Below are 24,848 nucleotides of genomic sequence, written 5' to 3'. Positions count from 1 at the left end.
TTTTATATTAGGTACTCTTGCTCTTTGGTTTATGTAGGAAGGAAACTATAAAGCAGAGAAAAGCAGAAAAAAATGAAAATTAATAATGGAAAAAACAAATCTGGAAAAGGTGAAGTTGAGAAATGGAAAAGAGACCACATGAACCAAGGTAGAAATTGTAAAAGATAGTGTCAAATATGAAAAAAAAAAACAAAGGAAGTAGGTCAGGAAGGAAAACATCCTGGAAGTTACTCTTGTCCAGAATTCTACTCCTACAGCCTTCAAGATTTAAAAAAGCAGTCAAAGGGTTGTCACAATGATAAATAATGGCTTTACAGCGTGACAACAAGAAAAAGATTAATAACAACAAGCATGAGATTTTCCAAACATAGTTTTCCAAGAGCATTGATGAATCTATGAATAGTAGCTCACAGACTCGATGTTCCACATACCTCTTCTAAGCATTCCAGAGTGCAGTGACCCTCAGACCGGAATTCAGGCATCCCTGGAGGGATGGTGTGGAAGAGGCTTACCCAGAGGCCAGCCTCAATCACCCCAGCATCATACTTCCTTATATCTGTCGTATGAAATAACCTCAGTCCAGAATTATCTATTAAGCCTGGAATAAGAGCAAATAACTAAAAGTGAGTTTGAGTTCTTAAAAAAAAAAATTTCTCCACATTCAGTTGAAATGGACTTATTAATTTTCCTTAAAATCTCACAAGGGAAAGAATTACAAGTAAAGATTAATGGGAGACAACATTCAGTTTCACAAACAGCAATTAAAACATAAGTCACCATATTGTCTGCAACCATTTTTTACTTACACAGTACACCATGGGAAAAATGTTCATGTTGTCTAGCTGATATATTCTACAATGATCTAACATAAAGATAGACCAAAGGAAAATTCTAAAGTCATTCATCAGAATATAGAATAACTCAGCAAAAACTTTATTTTATATTGTTTTCGGGTAAAGTTCAGTAACATTTCCATAGAGGTAGAAGCCCCTTGGTCTAGAAATCATCTGCTGATAGAATAAATTACTGATGATTGATTTTCTTTATAGTTTGCCACCATTCTTTTAATCACTCAATGAACAGTTATTCAATCAACAAAAAATATTAATAATCTATTATGTGACTAGAAAGCACGACAATAGGCATGTGGGGATGAAAGATGAGTAAGACACATTCCTCGCTGAGACAGTTATCATAAGGACAGAGAGTCCCAACCCCCTCATAAATTTGTTCTCCTGACTTTGAAACTTTCTGCAGGGCTGACTTACCTACCCGTGATTACCAAATTGACACTTTGGAACCATTGGCATATACATAATTTTATATTAATTGGTGTGATTATTTTTATTATTTCTCTTTCTCACTATACTATAATTTCCACCCGGTTTGGTGTGTTTTTCACTCATGTTGTATCATTAAGCACCGACTGGAGACAGAGCTGGTGCTCAGTATTTGCTGAATAATTGGACAAATCAGTGTAAAATAATAACTTTGAGTTACTTCTGTTGAGAACTTCATATTGAATCTTTCAACTTTTTGGTTTTGGATTATTACATAAGAAGGTTTAGAAAAGTAGATTCACAAATCAAATGTAAGTACAAACCCTCTTCATTTCAATATCATATTACACAGTGTGACTGTACATATAAACATAACATTTTCTAGTGTGATGAATGGTAGCATTTCATATGTGCAGTTAGAAAATGTTTCATAAGCACCATCTTTGGGGAACTAACTTATATCACAAGGAGAAAAATCTATTATCCTATTTCTTGGAAAGTAGGATGCAAATTGTTTTTTTAAGATCACTGACCACGTGTGTTCATTTTGCCTGGTTCAGTGCTGGTTAATCACTGTTGCCTCAGTGTAATTTTTTATTATTAACATATAATGTATTATTTGTTTCAGGGGTACAGGTCTGTGATTCATCAGTCTTACACAATACATAGCACTCACCATAACACATACCCTCCCCAAAGTAATTTTTAACAGTATTCTCTTTTGCTCTAAAAAAGTATCCTAATTTGGATGAAATTTGTATAGGTTAATTCCTTCTAATACTGGGTGGTGGTTTATTTCAACCCTGTTAAGATACTTACAAAACTTTTAAAAATCATAGGTAAAATATATGAAGAATAAACTCACCCTCCTTATATGTCGGATTGTCATAATGGACTTCCAGGAGCACATAACGTGGATCTAACGGAGTGCCAAGCGATAATCCAACATGAGGTGGATAGGAAAAACCCTAAATAAGGCAAATTCCATGAGACGTGCCCTATGAAAGTCCCTAAAAGTTCTATTCCACTCAAAAACCAACCATTCTCAAAGATATTTCGACATTCTGGATCTCCATAATATAGAGTGGATATAACAAAATGGCATAAGGAGAGAATCGCTTCCAATGGGAAGAAAAATAAGTCACCCTCCTATCAGAAATAATGTATAGAGCTTTACTTATAAGTATTAGAACCGAAGGGGAAAAAACATGATCCATGAATAGTGTCACATCTCAGTAATCATTGGTCCCACCTCTCCACCAATGGCCCAGGCAAAAATAACGGTCTCGCAGGTGAGGAATGCATCGGGCATGTTAGGGTGGTAGCACTCGTGGCCATAGTCCAGGACACTGTCGTTAAAGCTGCTGCTGCACTGGTAGAGCAGGATGTGGTGGACCAAACTCTCGTGGCCTCTCTGTATCAGTGGCTCCACCTGAACAAGCACAAACGAGAGGGAGGATGCCATGAAGCAAACCACCCTACAATCCCTGCAGTAAGCAGGAAACGAGCATAAATGATGATTAGTTTTTCAAAGGAATCGTGTTCTCAACTATGTAAAGGTTATGATGTGGCTCAAAAATAATTTGTTCTGGAGAAGATAACAATAATAATGATGGTGACGGTGGCAACAGCGAAGGTGAGGTAACCCATGGGGCGCCTGGGTGGCTCAGTTGGCTGAGGGTCCAGCTCTTGGTTTCAACTCAGGTCATGATCTCAGGGTGGTAAGATGAAGCCTCACGTTGGGCTCCACGCTCAGCGGGCAGAGTCTGCTGGAGGTACTTTCCTCTGACCCTCCCCCGACTCACGCACCCTCTCTCTCTCAAATAAATAAGTAAATCTTAAAAAAAAAAAAAAGATGAGATAATGCTTTCCTCCAGGAATCATAAGATTTGCTGATCTGTTTGGGTTTTGAACTCACTTTTGTTTTCCTTAGCATTCTGTGTAGCAACTGTTTCCAGACCTGCTTTCTTCCAGGCTTCTTTGCCCTTGGTTCCCTTCCCTCTTTTTTCTTTTCTTTTTTTCACCACATTAAAAAAAAAAAAATCAAGGCTGTAGATAGACACAAACTCCCTCAGTCTCCCTCTCTTCCACCTCAAAATATTATCTTTATCCATCCTTATTGAAGGTGATAGGTGATGTCTCATTCGTCTATTACCTATCTTTCTATCAATCATCTATCCATTATCTATCAATCATCTATCCATTATCTATCTATTTATCTATCTATCTATCTATCTATCTATCTATCTATCTATCTATCTATATCTATCTTTCTTTCTATCTATCGTCTATTTGGCTATCTAGTGCTAAGCATAGTGCTGGACACAAAGTAGGGCTCAATAATGGATATTTTTATTTTAGTGACTAAAATCGAATTCTAATAAGAATCTTACTATTAGAATTTGGGAGAGAAAACAACATTGTAGTGATGTGCCCCTGTAACACTGCTCAAATTAGGAGAGGGAAAGTAGAAACCAGTGAACAGAGAATGAGCGGTCAAGTTGGTTCTAATACCGACAGCACAATGCATGTGAGCATGTTCCTTCCGTTGTCCCTCCTGGGAGTTCCCTTCATAACACCTGCCCACCTCAGCCCTGGAACTCAGGAGGAGCTAAGTGCATCCACAGGTCCCCAAGTGCCTTACCTGCCGAGAAAGTGCAGTACTTAGCGTAGTTAAACACAAGGCTCCAGGATTCTTTGAACCCTCCATACATCTGCTAAAGAAGTCCTGGTGTGTCCCTAAATTTCCAAGACTTTACCTGTCCTAGAGTTCAACACCTCTGCCTTTATCCTTAACTACTCAAATGCAGGCAAATGCATTTTGAACCCCTTGCTTGTTCTCTGCTTTAGACATGCATATAAAGATAAAATGTTTTTAGCTATTCTCTCCTAAGGCTTTCCATTTTGATTTTCTACATAGTTTTTCTCTCTTTCTTTTTTTTAATCAGAAAATGGAAGCAGCCACCCAGGGAAACGGTATGTAGAAGGCAAAGATCTGAATAAGCAGCCAGGGTGGGGGTTTCCACTTTGTAAATCCAGCTTGCCTTTGTGTTGCATTGTGAGTCATGCTGGGGCTAACTCACATGCACATTTTTAACATCACATTCACAGAAATGACATTGCACATGGCTTTGTTTGCACTTGTCTCATCTCTAAAGGACCAGGCACCCCGAAGGCAGAAACTATTTCCTATTTAGCTTGAAAATGACAGTTATTGTTTAAGCATGGTTGCATAATATATTACACAGAAGGGTAACCTAGGATTTCTATTAGATTTTAGTTCCCACATCCAGTTTGAGCTTTCTTGTGAGACTAACTTATGTGGGCACCTCAGCACTCCAAGGGGGAGGGGGCATAGTACGTCCACAGGAACACAGGGACGGGAGACATTTTCACAAAGTGCCTTATCAGTTCAGGCAGAACCTGGAGGTGGTGCTGAGCTCCACAGGGTCGGTCCCAGAAAGGAGCCATTAGGGCAAAGGAGAGATGACTGCTGCCGAGGCAGCTACAGAAACAAATGGCCTTCACCGAGGCACAGCGAGAGCGAGCTACGAGTGTGCATGGGGAACATATTAAATAAGGCTGGGTGGTGCCTGCCTTTAAGGAGTTTCACGTTCAACTTCTTGGAAGAACCTTTTAGGAGCAAGTGTTTATTTATTTATTTCTTAAATACAGTAAGTGCTGAAACCAACACCAAGCTTCTAAGCTACTAATGCATTCTAGGAACAGTAATAATAACAACTGTATTTTATTTAGCACCTACTCTACTATCTGTCAGCCACTGGATTCGTCATTTCATTTAATATTGACAACAATCTATCAGGTTAATGTTATTGACTCCATTTCACAGATGAGAGAAGTAAGACTCAGAGGATTAGGTAACAAGCCCAAAGTACCATAGGCAGGAAATGGTAGATGGGGATTTGAGATGAGGCTGGACTGACCCCAAAGTCAGTACTCTCCTAGCTGCCACACGTCATTGCAGGAGATGTGTCAGGCCCTGGAAGCTGCTGCCACCGACAGGGAGGATGAAGACTGGGAGCCTTACGTCTGGGGGGAAGGGTCTCCTGCCCCCCTTGCCCCCCTTGCCCCCCCAGTCCGAGCGTCCGTTGGCCCTTAGGGAGACGAGACAGATGGTGGTCTTTTGATATGTTCTTTCCTAAGGAGAGCAAATAACAAGGTCTTTCTTCAAAACCTGGTGAGGTCTTCAAAGAGAATTAAGTTGTCATTACAAACCGAGGGGACAGCCTGCAAGTTTTCTCCAAGAAAAAAATACATTCATAAGATAACAAGGAAACTTCCCGCATGCAAACCTGAGCACTGTTCATAGGAGAAAATATGAAGGCTTGGAAGAAGCAAAGCTCTTGGCAAAACGGAAAGGATGTGAGAGATGAAGGTGCAAACAAAGAAAGAGAAGTGAGGATAACTATGGAATGAAGGCGCCACTAATATCAGAGACAAAACGCAGGTTATCAAACCCCTGAAGAAGAGAAGCATTTCTGGAGAAGGAATTTTAAGATGACCACGTGGGATAATTAAGTGAGACCCGAGGATATTCCCATGGGTAGGCATAACCTATTCAGTGCAGGGGGCAAGATTCGGGGAATGGGAGCATCTTGACCGGAGTGGGACTGGCTCTCTCTCTCTCTCTCGGTGCCCCACACAGAGCGGAATTCCCCACAAAGCTTCCTGCCACGCTTACGGAGTATAGCGAAGCCAGTGCCCTGCCCCCAATCCCAGAAAAATACTGCTGCTCATTTCCTGCTGCTTCCTCAACCAGCTCCACAAACCTCGGAAGCAGTCGCAGCCCTGCCGGGCCATTCTTGCCGAGACTGGCGAGCACTATATGAAGCTGGAGAGAGAGGTGCTCCATGATACAGCCTTCTTGCAGGTGGAATGCAAGCGTTAAACACTACTCTTTCTTGTGTACTCGGGAATTGTCCACGCAAGAAAAACTCCTCTTTTCGCATCATTGCACCGTTTGAAATAATCATTTAATTTTTATATTAAAAATATTTCGGAGACAAATAAGGCTGTGTGAATCACTGCTTCTAAGGGGCAGCACTTAAACAGGGTGACTTATTTTGGTTACTTCAGAGATGTCACATCATCATCACAATCTAGATAGGAATGCCAAAAGTTGCCTCTATTCAAAAAAAAAATATTAAGCTTAAAACAATTGTCAAAGAAGGTCGTGCCAACATAAGGTATACAAATGTGGATAAGTGGGTATTTCTGAGACCGGAACAAACATTTAATTTCATTTTTGTTTTAGGCTGGCTATATGACGGCAGAAAAAAAGAAATGAAATAGAAAATGCATACGGAAGTGGGTGGCAGGGACACCAACATCTGATGACATATTAAACCGTGTTATATGACATATTGTTATTCCTGTGTTTTTGTACACAGGTGGGATTTGCAGACCAGAACAGATGGGAATTCCCTACATCCTCCTTCATATGCATTAGAGGCCAGGCAAGGATGGTCTGGCACCTGTGGGTTCTCTGTTAGCTCCCATGCAGAGCAAAGGAACACTCTAGAAAAGAAATCACAGATGGAATGGGGATGAGGGGGAAACCTTCGATCTGAAAGATTTTTAAGAGTAAAACAGTCTTCAGTTAGTTCAAGTAACTGAAACTTTGGGGTACCCTTGAGAGGACTTAGGAGTAAAAAAGAAAACAAGAAAAAAAGAGAGCTGCTAATCATAGCCAAGGCCAAGGTGGAAATTAACATCGACTATAAAAATGGGACTTGAAAAGCCCTAAATATCACACTGTTCTCATGACCCCATCGTCTTCTCTTACCCTCTTTATCCAGGTCAATATGTCTAGCAGAATCCCTGCCACACACAGACTGCTTAATAACTATTTATTGAATGGAAATGAAGATTTTCCATGAAGCCTTTCCATCAACAAGACTGAGTTATCAAATTCATTGCCTCCTAATTTCTTGATTGTCTCAACGCCAGTGACCTACCCTGCCTCCCACTCCAGCCACCCAACCCCACTGTCCCACCCTGCACTTACAACCACCCAGGACTGTGCTCCCTCTGAAACTCTTTCTGTCCCTCTTTCCTGCTCTGTTGGTTCTTTCACCCCTCACCAGTCTCTCAACCTGTCACTTTTTCCCAGGAGGTTCCTTGAAACCAACCCCTCACAACTGACCCAGACACTCACAACTGTGAATCAATTCTGTAATCTTCCCCTTCTGATCCTCCACTTGTACTGAAATACTGAGGATACTCTCACAACCATTCATATAAAAGCTCAAAAGTCATGATTCACATTTGTACTTCCGTGCATCAATCTTTATTTTGCTCTGTGTTCTGTTCCTTGGCTATGGATGAGTATAACCTGTTCAGTGCAGGGTACAAGTCTCAGAAAATGAAAGCTTTTGCTCCCATTGCAAACATTTTAAAATCTATGTATACCTCCTAATCAGCTCTTGGTAAATGACTCAATTATTTTGGTAACAGAGGAAAGAATTTCTGTTCACTCCGCAGCTGCATGAGGGCAGAGTTGGACACAGTACTATTAGGAAAAAATTTTAATTACATAAAATAATTAAATGATCCAAAGAATCTTACTTGGTATGACCTTGTTGTTTAGAATAGAAAGAAATAGGGATAAGACAAAAACTTCTAAGTGTGTCAGAATTCCTTGGAACATAGAACCAAGGCACCCTATCAGAATAGGAGGTAAGAAACTCTTAGTGGAAATGTATATTATCTTTCTGTCATTAAAGGTTTGGGGTCCTTGACAAAACTGTGCCTGCCTGATGGTCTTTCACAAACACCCACTGGCAAACAGATTATGTTCCAAAAAGACTTCTCCAAAAAGCCACTGAACATTGGCAAACTTAAGAATCCACATGCTTTTGCAAACTTCAAATACCAATTACCTCAACAATAACAATAAGCATATTTTTTGCTTTATTCCCTTGTACTGGGTTGAAGAGTGTCCCTCCAAAATTCATGTCCGCCGGGTACTTCAGAATGTGCCCTTATTTGCAAATGTTATTAGTTAAGAAGTTACACTGGAAAAAAAGGTGGGTGGGGGCGCCTGGGTGGCTCAATCGCTAAGCATCTGCCTTCAGCTCAGGTCATAATCCCAGGGCCCTGGGATCAAGATCAAGTCCTTCATCGGGCTCCCTGCTCAGTGGGGAGTCTGCTTCTCCCTCTCCCGCTCCCCCTGCTTGTGTTCTCTCTCTCTCTGTCTCTCTCTTTCTGTCAAATAAATAAATTAAATCTTAAAAAAAGAAAAAAAAAAAGATAAGGTTACACTGGCTTAGGATGGGTCCTAAATCCAATGACTAGTGTCTTTATAGAAGAGAAAGGAGAAGGAGATTCAGACTCAGACATACACACAGAGAAGCTGATCATGTGAAGATGGACACAGAGATTGGACTCAAGCTGCTTACAAGTCAGGGAAAACCAGAGACCATCAGAAGCTGGAACAGCCAAGGAACAATTCTCCCCTAGAGCATTCAGATGGAGCATGGATGGTCCTGCTGATGCCTTGATTTTGGACTTCTGGCCTCTAGAGCTGTGAGAGAATAAATTTCTGTTGTTTCAAGCTACCTGGCTTGTGGTCACTTATCACAGCATCCCTAGGAAACTCATACATCTTCCTCTCTCAATTTTTTTATCATAAACTAACAATTCACAGATTTGTACACTTACACCTAGGTCATGATTGTCCCTGCATTTGTTTGAGACACAAACTTATTACAAATATACTTTGTTTCCTCTTACATGATTGATGTTAAATAATTCCATATAGTTACTTAGTCTTAAGGCTATTTTACTTGATGAATATGCAAGTGCTCTTGAGAAAGTTAAGTAAGTTTTATTATCTATAGCTAAGTATATGTATGTTTTACTTTAGTTTTTACTTTTGGAGGGTAAAAAAAGGAGCAGGGGGTAGGGGTTGGGGTGGGGGTAGTTCCCTTCTTGACTTGTCCAAGGATACTGAGCTCAGTGTGAGAAAAACAGGAGGTTATTAGAGCTCTTATGAGCAATTTTCCTATACTTATTCTTCCAAGTCTACCCATTTCAGATGTTGCTTGTTGAAACATGAGTAGAACATAGCTCTCCAAAAACAACTTGCAATTCAACAAATTAAAAGTTAAAACAAAAGGAGAGAGGTGATGGGTAGAATGTGTAATGAGCTGGAAATTTGGTAAATCTCCATCACTTTTCTTCCTGCCCATTCTTGTTCCTGGCACTGTGCTTTATATACCCACCCCAGGCACAGGCTGATGTCCACACGGAAAAGCCAGTAAACCATCTCTGACAGAGGTTATCCAAAGGGCAGCTGGCTCATAATGCAATGCTGCCTATGAAAACATTTGAGCCGAAGCTAGTGGTGTAGACAGATGATTATAAAATCATGCTGATATGCTCATGGGACTACGGTAGGATAATAGATAGTATCTACCTGTCTTGCCCTCCTTATCCTCATCCTTAATGGGGAGATCTCTTTTAGCATAACAATATATTCAACTTACAAGAGACAACCAAATTGAGCAAGAAAATGGTATCATTGTCTCACAGGTAATCCACTCTGAAAAAGGTCAGAGTTCAAAGCACAACCTGACTTGCTGATGTGGTGTCAAGGGGCCACAGCTTGAATGGACTGGGCAGCTAAAGCACAGGAAGTGATAGTTAAGTGGAACAGAGATGAAGAGAAGGAAAGAAGGGAAGAACCAAGGGAGAGGAGACTTCTGGGAAATAACTTATCCCCCCTCTCACTGCAATCCTGATTTCTTATGGAAACTAAGATGTGTGTGGCCATGCTCTGTCAGCCATAACTGACCAGTTCAGGAATGGGCACCCAACACATCAATCTTTCCTTGGGACTTTAAAACTATGAAGAAGAACTTAAAACCTTCTGGAAGCTGGACATTGTGAAAGAAGTCATTGTGTAGTGAGATCCAATAAAGTTGGTGCACAAAAAAGTTCCAAAGACAAGATGGTCTCAGCAGGGTTTGAATACTTAAGTTGTTTCTGAACCAGCTGCATCTCTGCCATTCTCTGGCTTACTTGTTCAATCTTTCTTCTTATTTCATGAGTGAATTCCTTTCTATTTCCAAAACTAGTACAAGTTGGGTTTCTGTTATTTGCAACCAAGATTCCTGATTAAGAATCAAACACAAGTAAATATATATCATCAATTCATCAATTCTATGTGTGCATTTTTACATGTGGTATCTGAAATTGTCTTCTTTTTTCTCTTAGGAACTTTTTGCTATATAAAACTATTTTGTTTTCATTTTACTCTTTCATTTTATTTATGGTTCTTAATTGGATCTGGGTACATTAATAACAAAGTTCCTTCTATCAATGTCCTCGAAAAGCAAGATGGGAAATATAATCACACCCTATAAAACACACAAGTGCCTCTCTCCTTTGCTTACTGATTCCTGATATATTCCACATAGGTATTTAGTATTAAGGCTGGCTTATTTTGAGAGTTTTTTTTTTTTAAGACTTGTTTATGTGTGACCAGGAAAGTCCCAAGGAAGGGGGATATTAATTCTCTAAGTCATAGCTCCAGTTTTAACGTTTTTTGATATTCTTTCAGGGAATATCACCTCTATGACTTCCAGCCATACAAACGAGTATGGCACCAGCACGGTAAAGCAGTCAACTACTCCATGTTCATCAGTCTCAAGGACTGGGATAATCACGGTCTTGACACCCATAGCAACATTTAAAATGGCAACACTGGGGGTCTCAACAAAAAGGACTTCCCTCACCTCAGTTTCACAAAACATACCCCAGAAGCCATTGACGATGAGCATGATCACAACCCTCAACAGTTTAGTGACATCTGCTGCTTCATCAATAACAAGTATGTATCATCTTTATTTTTTTAAGAATGAAGGGGGGGAAATCAGAAGGGGAGACGAACCATGAGAGACTATGGACTCTGAGAAACAAACAGTTATAGAGGGGAGGGGGTGGGGGGATGGGTTAGCCTGGTGATGGGTATTAAAGAGGGCACGGACTGCATGGAGCACTGGGTGTGATACCTAAACAGTGAATCATGGAACACTACATCAGAAACTAATGATGTAATGTATGGTGATTAACATAACATAATAATACAATAACAAGTATGTATCAGAACTGACCCATGTTTCCTATGCTGAACATAGTTGTGAAATGCTACAGGTATTTCATTGTGCCATTCTGCAAAAATAGAAATGTAGATGATGACATCATGTTAAATAAGTTAGTGGTATAGATCCTGGTATTCTTGTTCCTGTAGAAAATGAGTTTCCAACTTAATCAGGCTGAATAATGACTGTGAATAAGTGAGGTGTCCTACCAGGGAATTGTCCTTCAACGTGGTTTGAAGTTGTGTCACGCCTTTAATTCCTGGGCCCTCATTAGAGAATAGAATTAGGCAGCATCAGTCTACATGATTTCTAAACCAAATGGCTAACTTTGGGTTTCATCCATTTGTGCCATAAAGATATTTTCAATTGGTATTCGAATCCACATGTGCAGTATCAGTGTCATTGCTCTTCATTTGTTTTGCATTTGTTCAAAATAGAATGCCCGTGAAACCATAAATTCAGAACCTCACAATTTTCTTAACTTATTCAAAGTGCAGTTCAACTTAAAAGCTAGTGATTACATTTATCAGAAGAGCGGACTTTCTGGGTTTTTTTCTGTGTGTTTTTATGTGTTTCTACTCTATAGTTTTATTACGACAATGTATGTTTTGAAATCAACTGTAACGTCTTAAGAGCTCTTGATGTGATAACACCAGAGCAGGTTCAATTGCCAGTTTATTCAAAAGGAGAAATTTCAGTAAGAACGGTTTACTCAGATTGGATCTGGTTGCGAGATTACAGCTGTGTTGCCCAGACTTATTGCTAGGCATGAACTCTTAAGAGGACTAATAAGGAAAAAAAAATTCCCCAAATCGTGCTGCCTCTGAGGTTGTGGTAGAGGATCCAACTCCAGCAACACAAACACATTCAGATCCTGGGTTGAAGCCCCAGGGCCAGGCGGGAGGGACCCACTGGAGGAAGGAGAGCCAGAAGTCATAGACACAAAGCCGGCTGGGGAGCATTTCTACCCAGAGACTCTCTCCTCCTCCATTCAGCATTCTTATGTAGAAATTCAGAGTCTTAGCTTATTTTAATGTTATTTAGAAAACATGTTTTTGTTCTGTTTTGTTTTCATCTAGTCACAGCAACTATTAATTCTCAAGAAAATATATAGTTTCAAAATTTGATATTGGCAGCTTTGTTGGTATTGTATTAATACTGGGAGTTTTGTCGATTCTTGACATTGGAGACAAAATGTATTATTCAAGAAGAACTATGTGAGTTTTGATTGGTCAGGACATTGTTATTTCTGTATTTCCTTAAATGTCATGACAAAATCCCAGAATGGGGCCATAGACTTATGAGTTGCATTCCTATTAATCCTCTATGCCCAAAGTAAATTGTTGAAAAACGTGGAACACCTCACGAATTTGCGTGTCATCCTTGTGCGGGGGGGGCCATGCTCATCTGCTCTGTATCATTCTGATTTTTGTATATGTGCTGCTGAAGTGAGCACTATTAAGACTGTTTTACTTGATGAATATGCAAGTGCCCTTGAGAGACTTAAAATATTATGATTTACAGTCATCGATTTCTGAATGTGAAGTAATTAGGCTCTTTTGCCAAACACCTCAACAATATAAACACAAACAAAGCAGAAAATTGCCTTTGAGAAAGTTTGTAACAGCATTCTTGTGTCTATTGTTCTTTGAATTTTTAATAGATTATTCATGAACTCTAAGGTAGCTGTTAGCCCTATATTAACAAATATTAACATTCAGTTAACTGAGATATTCAATAAACTAGGGGTCACCTAGCTCCTCTAAGAAATGTTAAATTAATACCTATATGGCCAGCAAGGAATAGTGAGAGACCTGGAGGTCAGAAGATTGAGTTCCCTTCTTGGTTGTGCCACCGAACAGCCATGTGACATGACTGTGAGCGAGTCACAGCACACCAGCTTTCTCCCGATCAGACTCTAATGCTCTAGTCTGTGTGTAGACTAGATGAAAATAATAATGAATTTATATTTATATCTATGTCTATTCATTTAATCCTCAAAACAACCTGATGAACTTAGGTAACAGAATTGTCACATATTTTATAAATGCAGAAAATAATGCCCACATAAGTTAAGAAAACTGCCCAAGTGTCAGAGCCTGGATTTGACTACTGGTGACCCGGATCAGGAATCGGTGCTCCTAACCACCACACTGATATATTCGTATCTTTAATGGCAGGGGAGTAAATGAGACAGGGTCAGTGCTCTACCAAGGTCACTTCAGGGTCACTTAACCTTTTCTGTGTACCTGCCACTCAGGTTCTGGGGGCCTTATTTCTCATCACTTGCACCTATGACTTTCCTCAAAGGCCTGATCTTGGGCTCACTTTGCAGGGAGCAAGAAATGCCCGAAAATGTACATTACTCTGAGGAAGGTGGTATGAATGTCCAGTAGCTTTGAATCAGATGGGACCAACTCTAAACAAAATTTATGTTTTTCCTGGGTGCTATGGACTGAATATTTGAATCCTCCTCAAATTCATATTATGGATACTCTAACCCCCAAGGTGATGATTTTGGAAGGTGGGGCCTTTGGAGGACAATTAAGTCATGGGAGCAGATCTCTCATGAATGGGATCAGTGTCCTTATAAAAGAGACCCCATAGAGTTCCCTTGCCCCTCTCACCATGTAAGGACCCAAGATGAGAAGATGGTCATCCATGTGGAAGTGGATCTCACCAGACACCGAATCTGCTGGCACCTTGATCTTGGACTCCAGAGCTGTGAGAAATAAGTTTCTGTTGTTTATAAGCCACCCAGGCTATAGTATTCTGTTAGAGCACCCCAAGTGGACTAAGACCATGGGATGAGGTTAACGCTGGAAATACAATGCAGTAACACCCTTTTTTGGCCTTTCCCTGTCCTCAGCCTTACTCCCCCACCTTGTGTTCTCTCCTGGCACTTCCCTAATCAGTCACAAGCACATAAATCCTCGTCTCAAGGGACTACGTCTGAGAGCCCAATGCAGCATAATGGGAGAGCATTTTTTGGACCCCACTGTTGGGGGTTTGACTCCAATGTTGGGGGTTTAAATCTTGCTCCATTATTTTCTTATTTATTTATTGACTTATTTATTTCTATTGAAGTATATTTGACATCTAACATTGTGTAAATTTCAGGTGTACAACACATGGATTTGATACTTTTAAATATTGTAATATGATTGTCATTATGAACATGCTTTTGTACCAGGCTCCTGAAATTTTTAGCCACACCATTTGGCTAAGCATGATTCCCACTTCCCTTGAGGGGCCTAAACCCATCGATCTGATCCCATCCTTGAAATGAACTTAAGTTGGTCAAATCACAGGGACTTTTACGTAGTGGCTGACAGAAGAGCTATCCATCTGAAGCATGAAAGAGAAACTGCTACTTCAGGAGTTTGGGCTGCTATTTTTCTACCATAAGCGAAAAGAGCCTGAGGATGAGGACCACACGACGTTAAGGACAAACCTCAAAATGAAGCTGTAGCTCTTGAAACATAACTCTCTGGACTAAGGGATTTGCTTAAAATAAACCCAAGCAACATTCAGTTGAAAGAAAAACGAGTTTGATGCTGGACTCATTTAGGACAATTGTTATTATCAAGGACAACTGTTTTCTTCAGCCACTTTTTGTCTTTCCCCTCTTTAGACCAGGAACACTGAGATCTGGATGAAGTCAGAAGCTCTGTTAATTCAGACTTCTGAAAAACACAAAAAGAAGTTCCCCAAATAATTAGTAGTTGAGTTATAGAATGTGTTTGAAAACCACATTTTTTTCATGAGAACACTGAATATTTAGAACATGCTGAAGCAGTATGATTCATCCTAATTTATCTTCCTCATCTTCAAAATGTTTTTCAAGTTACCGTGTAGGCACAGCATCCACTCTGGTCCACACTTCCATACATGCCACCTGGATTACACCAGGAGCCACCTACTTGTCTTCTTGGATGCTTAGGAGGCTGCTTTCTGGACAATGCTTCCTCTCCCAACTAATCTTCCCAAGTCACTTTTCATCTTGTTAATCTAACTGATAATTGGCAATGGCTCCACACCACCCATCCTATAGCTGATGAAGTCCACACTTCTATTTCTGACATTCAGGATCTTATGTGGTTTGCTGCACATGAACTACACGGTCCCATATGCATAAATGCCCAACCACAGGAATCCCTTCCTACATGACACACCATGTCCTTCTTCCTTCCATGGTTTCGTTCAGGGTTTATTCCATCCAATATGTCCTCCTAGCCACTCTTGGAAGTCCAGGTTTTGGGGCACCTGGGTGGCTCAGTTGGTTAAGCATCTGCCTCCAGCTCAGGCCATGATCCCAGGTCCTGGGATTGAGTCCCACATCAGGCTCCCTGCTCAGCAGGGAGTCTGCTTTTCCCTCTCCCCCTCCCCCTTGTGCTGGTGCTCTCTCTCTCTCTCTCTCTAATAAACAAATAAAGTTAAAAAAAAAGAAATTCCAGTTTTTTTTTCCCCTGGATGCCTTTTCTGATTATTTTGGCACACATTGGCCTTGTTCCTCTAAGCTTCTTTCAGGAGGCAGAGCTATGTGGTAGCATAAGCCAAAGACTTGGTTTGGAATTCAACATCTGGCACTCAATAGCTGTGTGACCTGAGACAGATTGCTGAACTGCTGAATAAGAAAACTCAGTTTTCTTATTTACAGAATGAAAATACAAATCAACTTTTTTTTAGTTCACTGTAAAAAGTAAAGGAGAAAACGTGTCTAGCATATCATAATTTGTATCAAGCAATTGAAAACTATACTCCGTTCTGTGCCACTGAGCACTATATCTTTTTTTAATTGGATGAAATTATTGCATACATGAGTTTTTCTCCTTCGTTGGAGTAGCAACTCACTGTTCTGCCACTTGTTGACAATTCATTATGTGGAAGAGACTTCTTCAAGGCCTTTATTATTTGTTGTAGTTATCTGTTGTAATTAAAATATAATGTCAAAATAAATCTTGCTATTTTTTAGTATGCTATTGCTTACATCTTTATAGGTAGGAGCTGTTTTTAAATGGTAAATTGAATTGATTTTCAGGTTAATCTGCATTTGAAACCCTGGCAATTCATAGAATTGAAAATTCATATAAAGTAGATATGATTTTACTGTTTCACACTGCAGAATATGGTTCAGAGAACTTTCCCCCACAGTTTTATTAGTCAACACATGCCTTTCAATGCAGCAATATGTATATCAAAGGTGTGAGTATATATGGATTTCTGTCGGTCTGATTTAGAGTGGAGAGACACACATGGATCAAGACGTTTTATGGAGCATAAGAATGCAGGAAGGGAGAACTTCTCATAGGAACATAGTTCGACATCCAGGACAACAAGGGAGAGAGACTTATGCAATAAAATACATAGACACTACAACTTTATTTTATGTGACCCATCTCTTATCCTGGAGAAGTGAATTAAAGGTTAATAGAGGAAAGAATCAGAAGCAGCACTCAACTGAGCAAGGATAAGTAAACATTAAATTAGCAAAACAATGACAAAAATCATTGCAAGTAAAGGGCTAGATCCTTTAAAGTAGTGAGAAGGAAGCCAAGACTACTGAGTCAAGGGATGAGAGGTCAGAGTAAAACCTACCTTGCTGGTACCTTGATCTTAGACTTCTCAGCCTCCAGAACTATGGGTCACAAACTTCTGCAGTTTAAGGCATCTAGTCTATGGAATTTTGTTACAGCCACCCAAGCAGACTAATATGGAGAGTTCTTAAATGGCATAAAGCTGAAAATAATTTAAGGTTGCTCTTTATGCAATTATATTAAATTTAGACAATGGACTACCACACAGTCATAAAATAATAAGATAGTTCTATACATACTGTAGTGGAACATTTCCAGGACATACCATTAAATGTAAAAAGCAAGAGTCAAAATATATAAGTAATCCCATTGAGGTCTACAAATAAAAGCAAGAAAAACTACGTGTGTGTGTGTGTGTGTGTGTGTGTGTGTGTGTATGTATGTATAAAGAGAGAGGGATGAAAATATACACAGAAGTAGACCCAAAGAGATATAATGGCATACATATAGAAAATTTCAGAAAAATATAAGAAAATATTAACTTGGTTTATAGGAAGTAGAATGTGAATGGTAGAAGTTAGAACTTTTTGCTTTTCACTTCATGTCCTTCTGCATTTGAATTTTTACAGTGAACAAGTATTAATTTTATAACATATGTTTTATTTATTTATTTTTAAAAGATTTTACTTGTCAGAGAGAGAGAGAAAGCACGAGCAGGGGGAGTGGCAGGCAGAGGGAGAAGCAGGCTTCCTGCTGAGCAAGTAGCCCGATGCAGGACTCGATCCCAGGACCCTGAGATCATGACCTGAGCTGAAGGCAGACGCTTAACCAACTGAGCCACCCAGGTGTCCCAATATAACATGTGTTTTAAATTCTGGTTTCGTCACTTCCTAGCTGAATGTCCCTGAGAAGTTAATTAATATCTGAGTCTCTATCTCTTACCCCACAAGGTGATCGTGACAATTACATGAGACCTTGGGAAACCCCTCAGAGGGCATGGTATATACAAAGCATTCATCAAATGTTAGTTTTCATATTTCCCATGCATAATCTATCTATGATATTACATATGTATGATATATAGGCCATGCTATTATACTTAATTATATAATCCAAAGTCTCTAAAAATCTTCCAAATTGTTTATTTCCCTACACAAGGCAAAATAATCTATTTCCTCTCATAATGTTTTAAGTTAAAAATTTGTTGTTTAGAGACGACATGTTGGTTCTCTGAAAACCCAATTATAGCTTCTGAGTTTTTAGGCTGTTAGAAAAACTAAGAGTCTTGTATCCCAAACCTGTTGTCAAGACTTCACAGCCCAATGGCAGATGTCATATATGAGGCTCACCCCTGAGCAGGCACAGCTCCTGCTGGGAGGGTCCCAGCAAAGACACTGAGACCTTCCTTGGTTCTGCATCAAACGTTTTCTGTCTCTCTGGGTTGTTTTTCCTTTTTGGTCTCCTTTGAAGTAACAGTTGCTAGTCTGCTTTTTGTTGTTGTTGTGGTGGTGGTAGTAGTGCATGTTTTTTTTTTTTTTCTTTTACAGTTTAAAGGCCTAGTAATTCCATCCATGAAAGGACAGAATTCAATTACTAACAGATGAGCCTCATGATAAAATGCCACAACCCCAAATTAGAAGAAAGAAAAACAACTTAGTTTTTCATTTACTCCAATACAACTTACATATAAAAAAAAACAATTTAATGGTATATATTTTAAAACTAACTTTTAAAAACTTGTCTTCACATCCTGAAAGTTCTAGTACTTGTGTTTATATATAATCTATCATAATAATTTTGGCAGTTTTAAATAAAGTATATTATTTTAGCATTTATTTATCTTAATTCAAGGATTATATTTCCTGAAGAAATTTAATAAATGATCCATCTTTTTTTTTTCTTCTAAGAGTAGGGAAATAATCATTGAAAGACATTTTTTATTCCTTCGGGCACAGCTTAAAGATTAGATCTAACTGTAGGCAAAACAAATTCATAACACTGCCTCATGCAGAGTTCAATGTTGGCTTTTATCCAGAGGTCTAGAATCCATTGCTCTTTAAATTTAAGTTAGACTCAAATGTAAAGTATATTGTTTTATCTTATAATGAAAGGAGAAAGTGATGTTAAGTGTTTTTCTCTAAGATATAAAATACTGTTGCTTTAGAACTGATAATAAGTGCAGGTCTTCAAATCATCTTACTGAATCTTGGCCCTCTCTATGAAGCGTCCACAAGTAGCACAGCAGAACTGTTCAGTTCAGCCCTTAAATTACATACACAATCCACAGTGCCACACATTCAAAGTTCACTTGTCTGCGGGATAAGATAGATTTTCTGAGCATTGTTTACAGCTCACCATCATTGACCTGAGTCTAGACTTAAGTCATCAATCCAACAAACATTCACTATGCACCACTCTCAGGAACTGTGGGCTGAAAACCCAAGGATGAGCATGGCACAGCGGGGAGGGGGCTTACATTCTCCAGTCAGGCAAAAAGACGAGTCCCATAGAAAACATGTAGGTTCTATGGCATCAATAATAGCTACCACTTGTGCTTATTTACCTGTACCAGACACATTACACATAGTATCACATTTCATTTCATTTCATCTTCACGCAATCTGGAGATAGGTGTTACTGTCTTTGTTTTACAGACAAGGAAACTGAAGTACATTTAAGTAAACTGAACAGACTGACACAGCTGCTGTGTAGCAGGGGTGGGCTGCACCCAGGGCTGGCCATTCAGTCCCATTCTCCGGGTGACTGTGTTTGCTCCTTTCTGACCTGAAAGGAGCTGCGGTGGGGGTGTGAAACGGGAGGCAGGGTTAGAAAAGGAATTGAAATCGGCTCAAAATTATTTTTGTACTTTCATGTTACGGTATGTTTCAAAAAGCCATTTGACTATTTATTTGTTTTTTTTTAAGATTTATTTATTTATTTTAGAGAGAGAAAGAGAGAGGATGAGTGCTGGGGGGGCGGGGAGAGGGAGAGAGAGAAAATCCTCAAGCAGACTCCCCACTGAGCACGGAGCCCAAGGATGGGGGCTCGATCCCAGGACCCTGAGATCATGACCTGAGCCGAAATCAAGAGTCGGGCGCTTAACTGACTGAACTACCCAGGCGCCCCAAAGAGCCATTTGATCTTTTAAATCAAGTTTTGCCCTCTGGTTATGAAAAGGATGATTAAAAAAAAGTGAAAAAGGCTATCTATGCTTGACCTCACACAGTGTTATTAACCATCAGTACAATTACGAAAGAGAGTCTTTTGTACTTCAAGAAACTTAAGCAAAGAAATGAATACCAGGGGATGGCTTTTATAATTCCGGCTCCTCTCTTGTTTTCTTTGTGTTTAAACATGAGACCTCCATAAAAAGAAGTGCTCATTTTTAGGGCAATTCCATGAAAAGAAGATAACAAACCGAAGTATGCTCAGGCTAGGACTTGAGTTAAACACTGGCCTTCTGTGGGTGAATCTCCACTCTGGGTGAATAACCCCTACTCCACGAAGGCTTTGCTTAGCTTAGTAAACAGGTTCACACTGAATTCACCTTTTCAAAGCTCTTAAGTCTCCTGCTGCCTTCCAGCTATTTAAATAAATAAGTCTCCTCGAGATGTAAGTTTCTGGAAAGCAAAGCCACTCTTTCATTCATCTTTGAGGTTATTTGTTTGCTTACTGTAGAAAGTTTATACAGAAAGAAAATAATGTAACATTATTTGTATAAAAGCCATCCAGAATTCGTTAACATCTTGTCCTATTTTGCTAGTCATCTTTGCCCCACTTGATCCAGCACATATCTCTGTTCCCTTTAGATACTCATGATGACCTGAATTGCCAAACTGACCATCAAGGTGCGTGCCAAGTACAAACTCAGGTTGTTAGTCTTAACAGGTCTGATGTGCCTTTTTTCCTAAATATGCTAGCCAACTCCTTTAAATAAAACCTAAAATAACTTTTGCAATTAATGCTTCTTATCAAAGTTTAAATATTCTCAGGTCTGTAGTTACAGAAATCACATTAAAATGGATCTATTTATGAAGGAAACATAAAAAGCATGGGTGATTTATTCCACATTTTTCTCAATCAGATAAAAGCCACACTTCATTTAAATGTCATAATTTACAACCAGCATAGATATTCAAAGAGAATTTTGCAAGTTTCAGAAATGTGGCCAACCTCCTTTCTTGGCAGTTGAAAGAAGAAACCTAAAAAGGACCCGATAAATCGAGTTATAATAATAGTTCCAAAAGAGAACTCATCATCTTCTCTCCCCCATGAACCATCACTTCTTTCAGATTTGTTTAAAAGTCCTAACCCCTAACATCAAGTGAGTTGGGAGGGTTTCAATTTCTACCTCCGCAGCCACCCTCGTGAGCATTCTTTCCTTATTTCCAAGGCTACTTTCCCAATGGAGGCTGCTTTTCCCTCTCACATACTTTGTCCCAACATATACAGACTAAGTTCGTGTCTCTAACCCTCTGTATTCTAAAATCTTTATGACAAATCATACCATTTGTCCATTCAAAACCCAAGTCCCTCTTGGCCTCAAGAGAAACTCCCTTCTTGGCTTACAATTCATGCTCTCTGTGGTTGTATCACGAGATCCCCAAACATTACCAGGAATACCTGTTCTCTGTGGCTTTGGTTATGGCATTCCAGCCTTCTCATCCTGAATCTGGCAAAACTGAATTGTATTCATCGGAACTTGAGCTTCTAGTAGGAGAACTAAATGTTCAGAACACCTCTCAGTTGGAAGACATCTGGATTCCCAAAACTTAAAACAAATGTGTCTTGAAATGTACTGATAAGCTCAGTAAGAAATTAAGGAGGATTTCCCAAAGGTAAAAGAAAAAGAATATAAAGTCGAAATCAGAGTGATAAAAACAGAAACCAAGGCTCCTGTGGGAACATATGTCATACTATGATCCTAGAGTCTCAAGGAACAATGGTCACAGGATAGGATAATCAAATGATGCGGGACTGAACTTGACATATACCTGTCCCCCTGCACCTTTCATTTAAACATAGAACCTAAACCCTCTAAGCTCATATTAATCCAGTAAAATGGTGGACTAGAAAAAATCTAACTACTAACAAAGGCAGCCAATGAAAAAACTTGTCTGTCTCTGTTACAGTTCTGGATGATTATGGACCAAATGTTTTTGCATGCCCCCCTCCTCAAATTTATATGTTGAACCTTAACTTCTAATGAGATGGTACTTGAAGATGGGGTCTTTGGGAGGTAATTAGGGTTGGCTTGAGGTCATGAGGGTAAGGCCCTCATGATGGGTTTAATGCCCTCATAAAAGACACCAGAGAGCTTGCTGTCCTCCCCCTCCTCACCCCATGCTTACACAAGGAAGAGGTCATATGGGCCCACAGTGAAATGGTAGCTGTCTACATGTCCAGAGAAGAAGCCTCAGAATGAAACCTACCTGCCAGTACCTTGATCTTGGCCTCCACAACTGTGAGAAATAAATTTCTGTTGTTTACCTGTCTATGGTATTTTGTTATGGTAGTCTGAGCTGACTAAGACATGGGTAGAAGAAAATAATAACAATATTCTCCCCTGGAGATATGTAAACAGAGGTCCACCCTCATAGGACAGTAGGATTCGAATTTATAGTCCTGTATGGTTGGGGAAATTCCAAACCAAGAAAATAAAGGATCCCTCATGGGTTGCCATCCCCTGGCACTGACAAAAGCAAATACAAATATAATACTTCCTGGAGGGAGCATTCCCTCATCCAGTACCTTGTGATTTCCATGGATTACATTAACTTGGCAAAACTTAACAAACACTTGGGGAAACAAACTATCCACAACATATTTAGATTCCCAAGGACTTGAGTCATTGGAATTATTAAGCATAAAATAGAAAATAACTATGTATATTTCATTTTTAAAATGTTATTTAGTATATTTAAATGTTTTAAAAAATAAAAGATGGGCTTGGAAAGATGAGAAAGAAAAAGATTGAATCAGCATATTTGAAAAAAGAACAAAATAGAATTTCTAGAAATAAACAAATAATTGAAATTTAAAACTTTATGGATGAGTTAAATAACATATTAAAAAACAAAAAACAAACAATTTAAGGAAGAATTACTGAATGTGAAAATATCATTCTGACCTCAAACTTCTCTAAGACCACATTTCTTTCACTTTTATTAAGGCGTAATTTGACATACACTAAGCTGCATACATTTAAAGTATAAAATTTGTTAAATTTTGACCTATGGACATACTCATAAAACCATCACCACAATTGAGATAATGCATATACTATTATCCCCAAAAGTTTCCACATGCTCCTTGGCAGTCCCTCATTGTCTTCCCTCCTTGCTTCATTCTCATCCCCGGAAAGTGCTCAATGGCTTCATGTCACTATAGATGACTTGTATTTTTTGGAATTTTATGAAAATTGAAATCATATTATATCTACTCATTTTTTTCTGGCTTCTTTCACTCAGCATAATTATTTTCAGATTAATCTATGTTGGTTTTATGTACCAATAGTTCATTCTTTTTAACTGTGGAGTAGTGTTCCATTGTATTTATATAGCACAATTTGTTTATCCATTCACTTATTAATACACATTTAGATTGTTTCTATTTCTAGGCTGTTATAAAGAAAGCTGCTATGAACACTCTTTTATGAGTCTTTGTATGGCCATATGTTTCATTACTCTTAGCTACTTAGCTAATAATAGCAGAATAGCCAGAATCTATGATAATGTATGTTTAATGATTTAAGAAACTGCCAAATAATTTTTCAAGTGGTTGTACCACTTTCTATTCCCATCTGCAGTATATTAGAGCTCCAGTTACTCCCCATCTTGCCAACTCTTTAATTTTCATATGGCGATTAATGTAGGTGGTATCCCAATGTGGTTTTAATTTGCAGTTTCTTAAGAAAGAATGATGTTGAGCATTGTCTCTAGGCAGTGGACATCAGGCAGAGAAGGAGAGTGATCTCTGGTCACGCAAGGTCAGTCCTATGATTTCCTCAGATGACTGTCCAGAGAGAGTTTCTAAGCTATTGCACAGAAAAGTGAAACTCAGGCAGAATCCAGCATTCTCCTTGAGTTGAGGACATCAAATTGGAATTCCAAGGAGGCCAAGTAGGTTACAGTTGACAGAATATAACATGGGAGAGGAAAGAGATGCAGAGAGAGATAACTCGGGACATCTACATAAGGTCCACCTCAAGTACGTTACTGCGCACTGATCCTCTTATACAGGTAAAAATCACCCTAAAAAATCCTACCCAAGACCAGGTGAAAATTATTCTAAAGGATTAGATGAAACAATGACAGAAATATCACAGTGCAGGGAATAGAGTCTTTCCCCAGTAGAGTGGAAAATCTTGTCATTCACACAGCATTAGGTAAAGTATTCAGAAGGGTTTGCCTTGCAGTGGGTAAAATGAGTATCTAACAAAGCTTAAAAGTAAGACCCAAAAGGCCTGATTTCAAGTAACTTAACTACATCCCAGAACAAAGCTCAAAAATATTTCTAGAAATACAGACATATCCAGCATCAATAAAGTAAATTAAAAATGTCTGGCATCCAACCAAATGTTACTAGTCATACAAAGAACCAGAAAAATAAAACCCATAATGACAAAACTCAAACCAAACTAACCAGAACTCATGCAAATAATAGAAATAGTAGACAGGGATATTAAAAGGGTATTTTAACTGTATTTCATACGTTCCAGAAGATAGATCAAAGACTGAATATGTTAAGTAGAGACATGCTAGAGAAGATATTTTTTAAATACTCAAATCTAACTTTCAGAGATTAAAACTACAATGACTGAGGTGAAAAATACAGTGTATAGTATTAAGAGCAGGGTAGATATTAAAAAGCAAAGATTGGCAAATTTGAAGATAGAGTAATAA

The 24,848-nt window shown here is 39.0% G+C and overlaps 1 protein-coding gene and 1 non-coding gene across 2 annotated transcripts in view; both read right to left on the bottom strand.

The window, feature by feature from the left end:
• MOXD1 (monooxygenase DBH like 1) overlaps nucleotides 1-24,848 on the bottom strand; it is an 84,749-nt gene that overhangs the window by 18,638 nt on the left and 41,263 nt on the right. The window contains exons 5-7 of the mRNA XM_028125370.2: nucleotides 2,533-2,712; nucleotides 2,146-2,248; nucleotides 432-598 (exon numbers count right to left, since the gene is read on the bottom strand). Coding sequence (XP_027981171.2) covers nucleotides 432-598; nucleotides 2,146-2,248; nucleotides 2,533-2,712 — 450 coding nt within the window. The remainder of the gene's footprint in view (nucleotides 1-431; nucleotides 599-2,145; nucleotides 2,249-2,532; nucleotides 2,713-24,848) is intronic.
• Nucleotides 12,754-12,863, bottom strand: LOC114225672 (U6 spliceosomal RNA). Its single transcript, XR_003612611.1, has one exon. It is a non-coding gene; the product is annotated as a U6 spliceosomal RNA (small nuclear RNA).

This window comes from Eumetopias jubatus, unplaced genomic scaffold (genome assembly GCF_037043125.1).
Source record: "Eumetopias jubatus isolate StellerSeaLion01/CBP00866 unplaced genomic scaffold, mEumJub1_p1.0 scaffold_6, whole genome shotgun sequence".
Taxonomy (NCBI): Eukaryota; Metazoa; Chordata; class Mammalia; order Carnivora; family Otariidae; genus Eumetopias; species Eumetopias jubatus.
The sequence above is the reverse complement of the archived record's forward strand: the minus strand, read 5'-3'. Positions and strand labels throughout refer to the sequence as shown.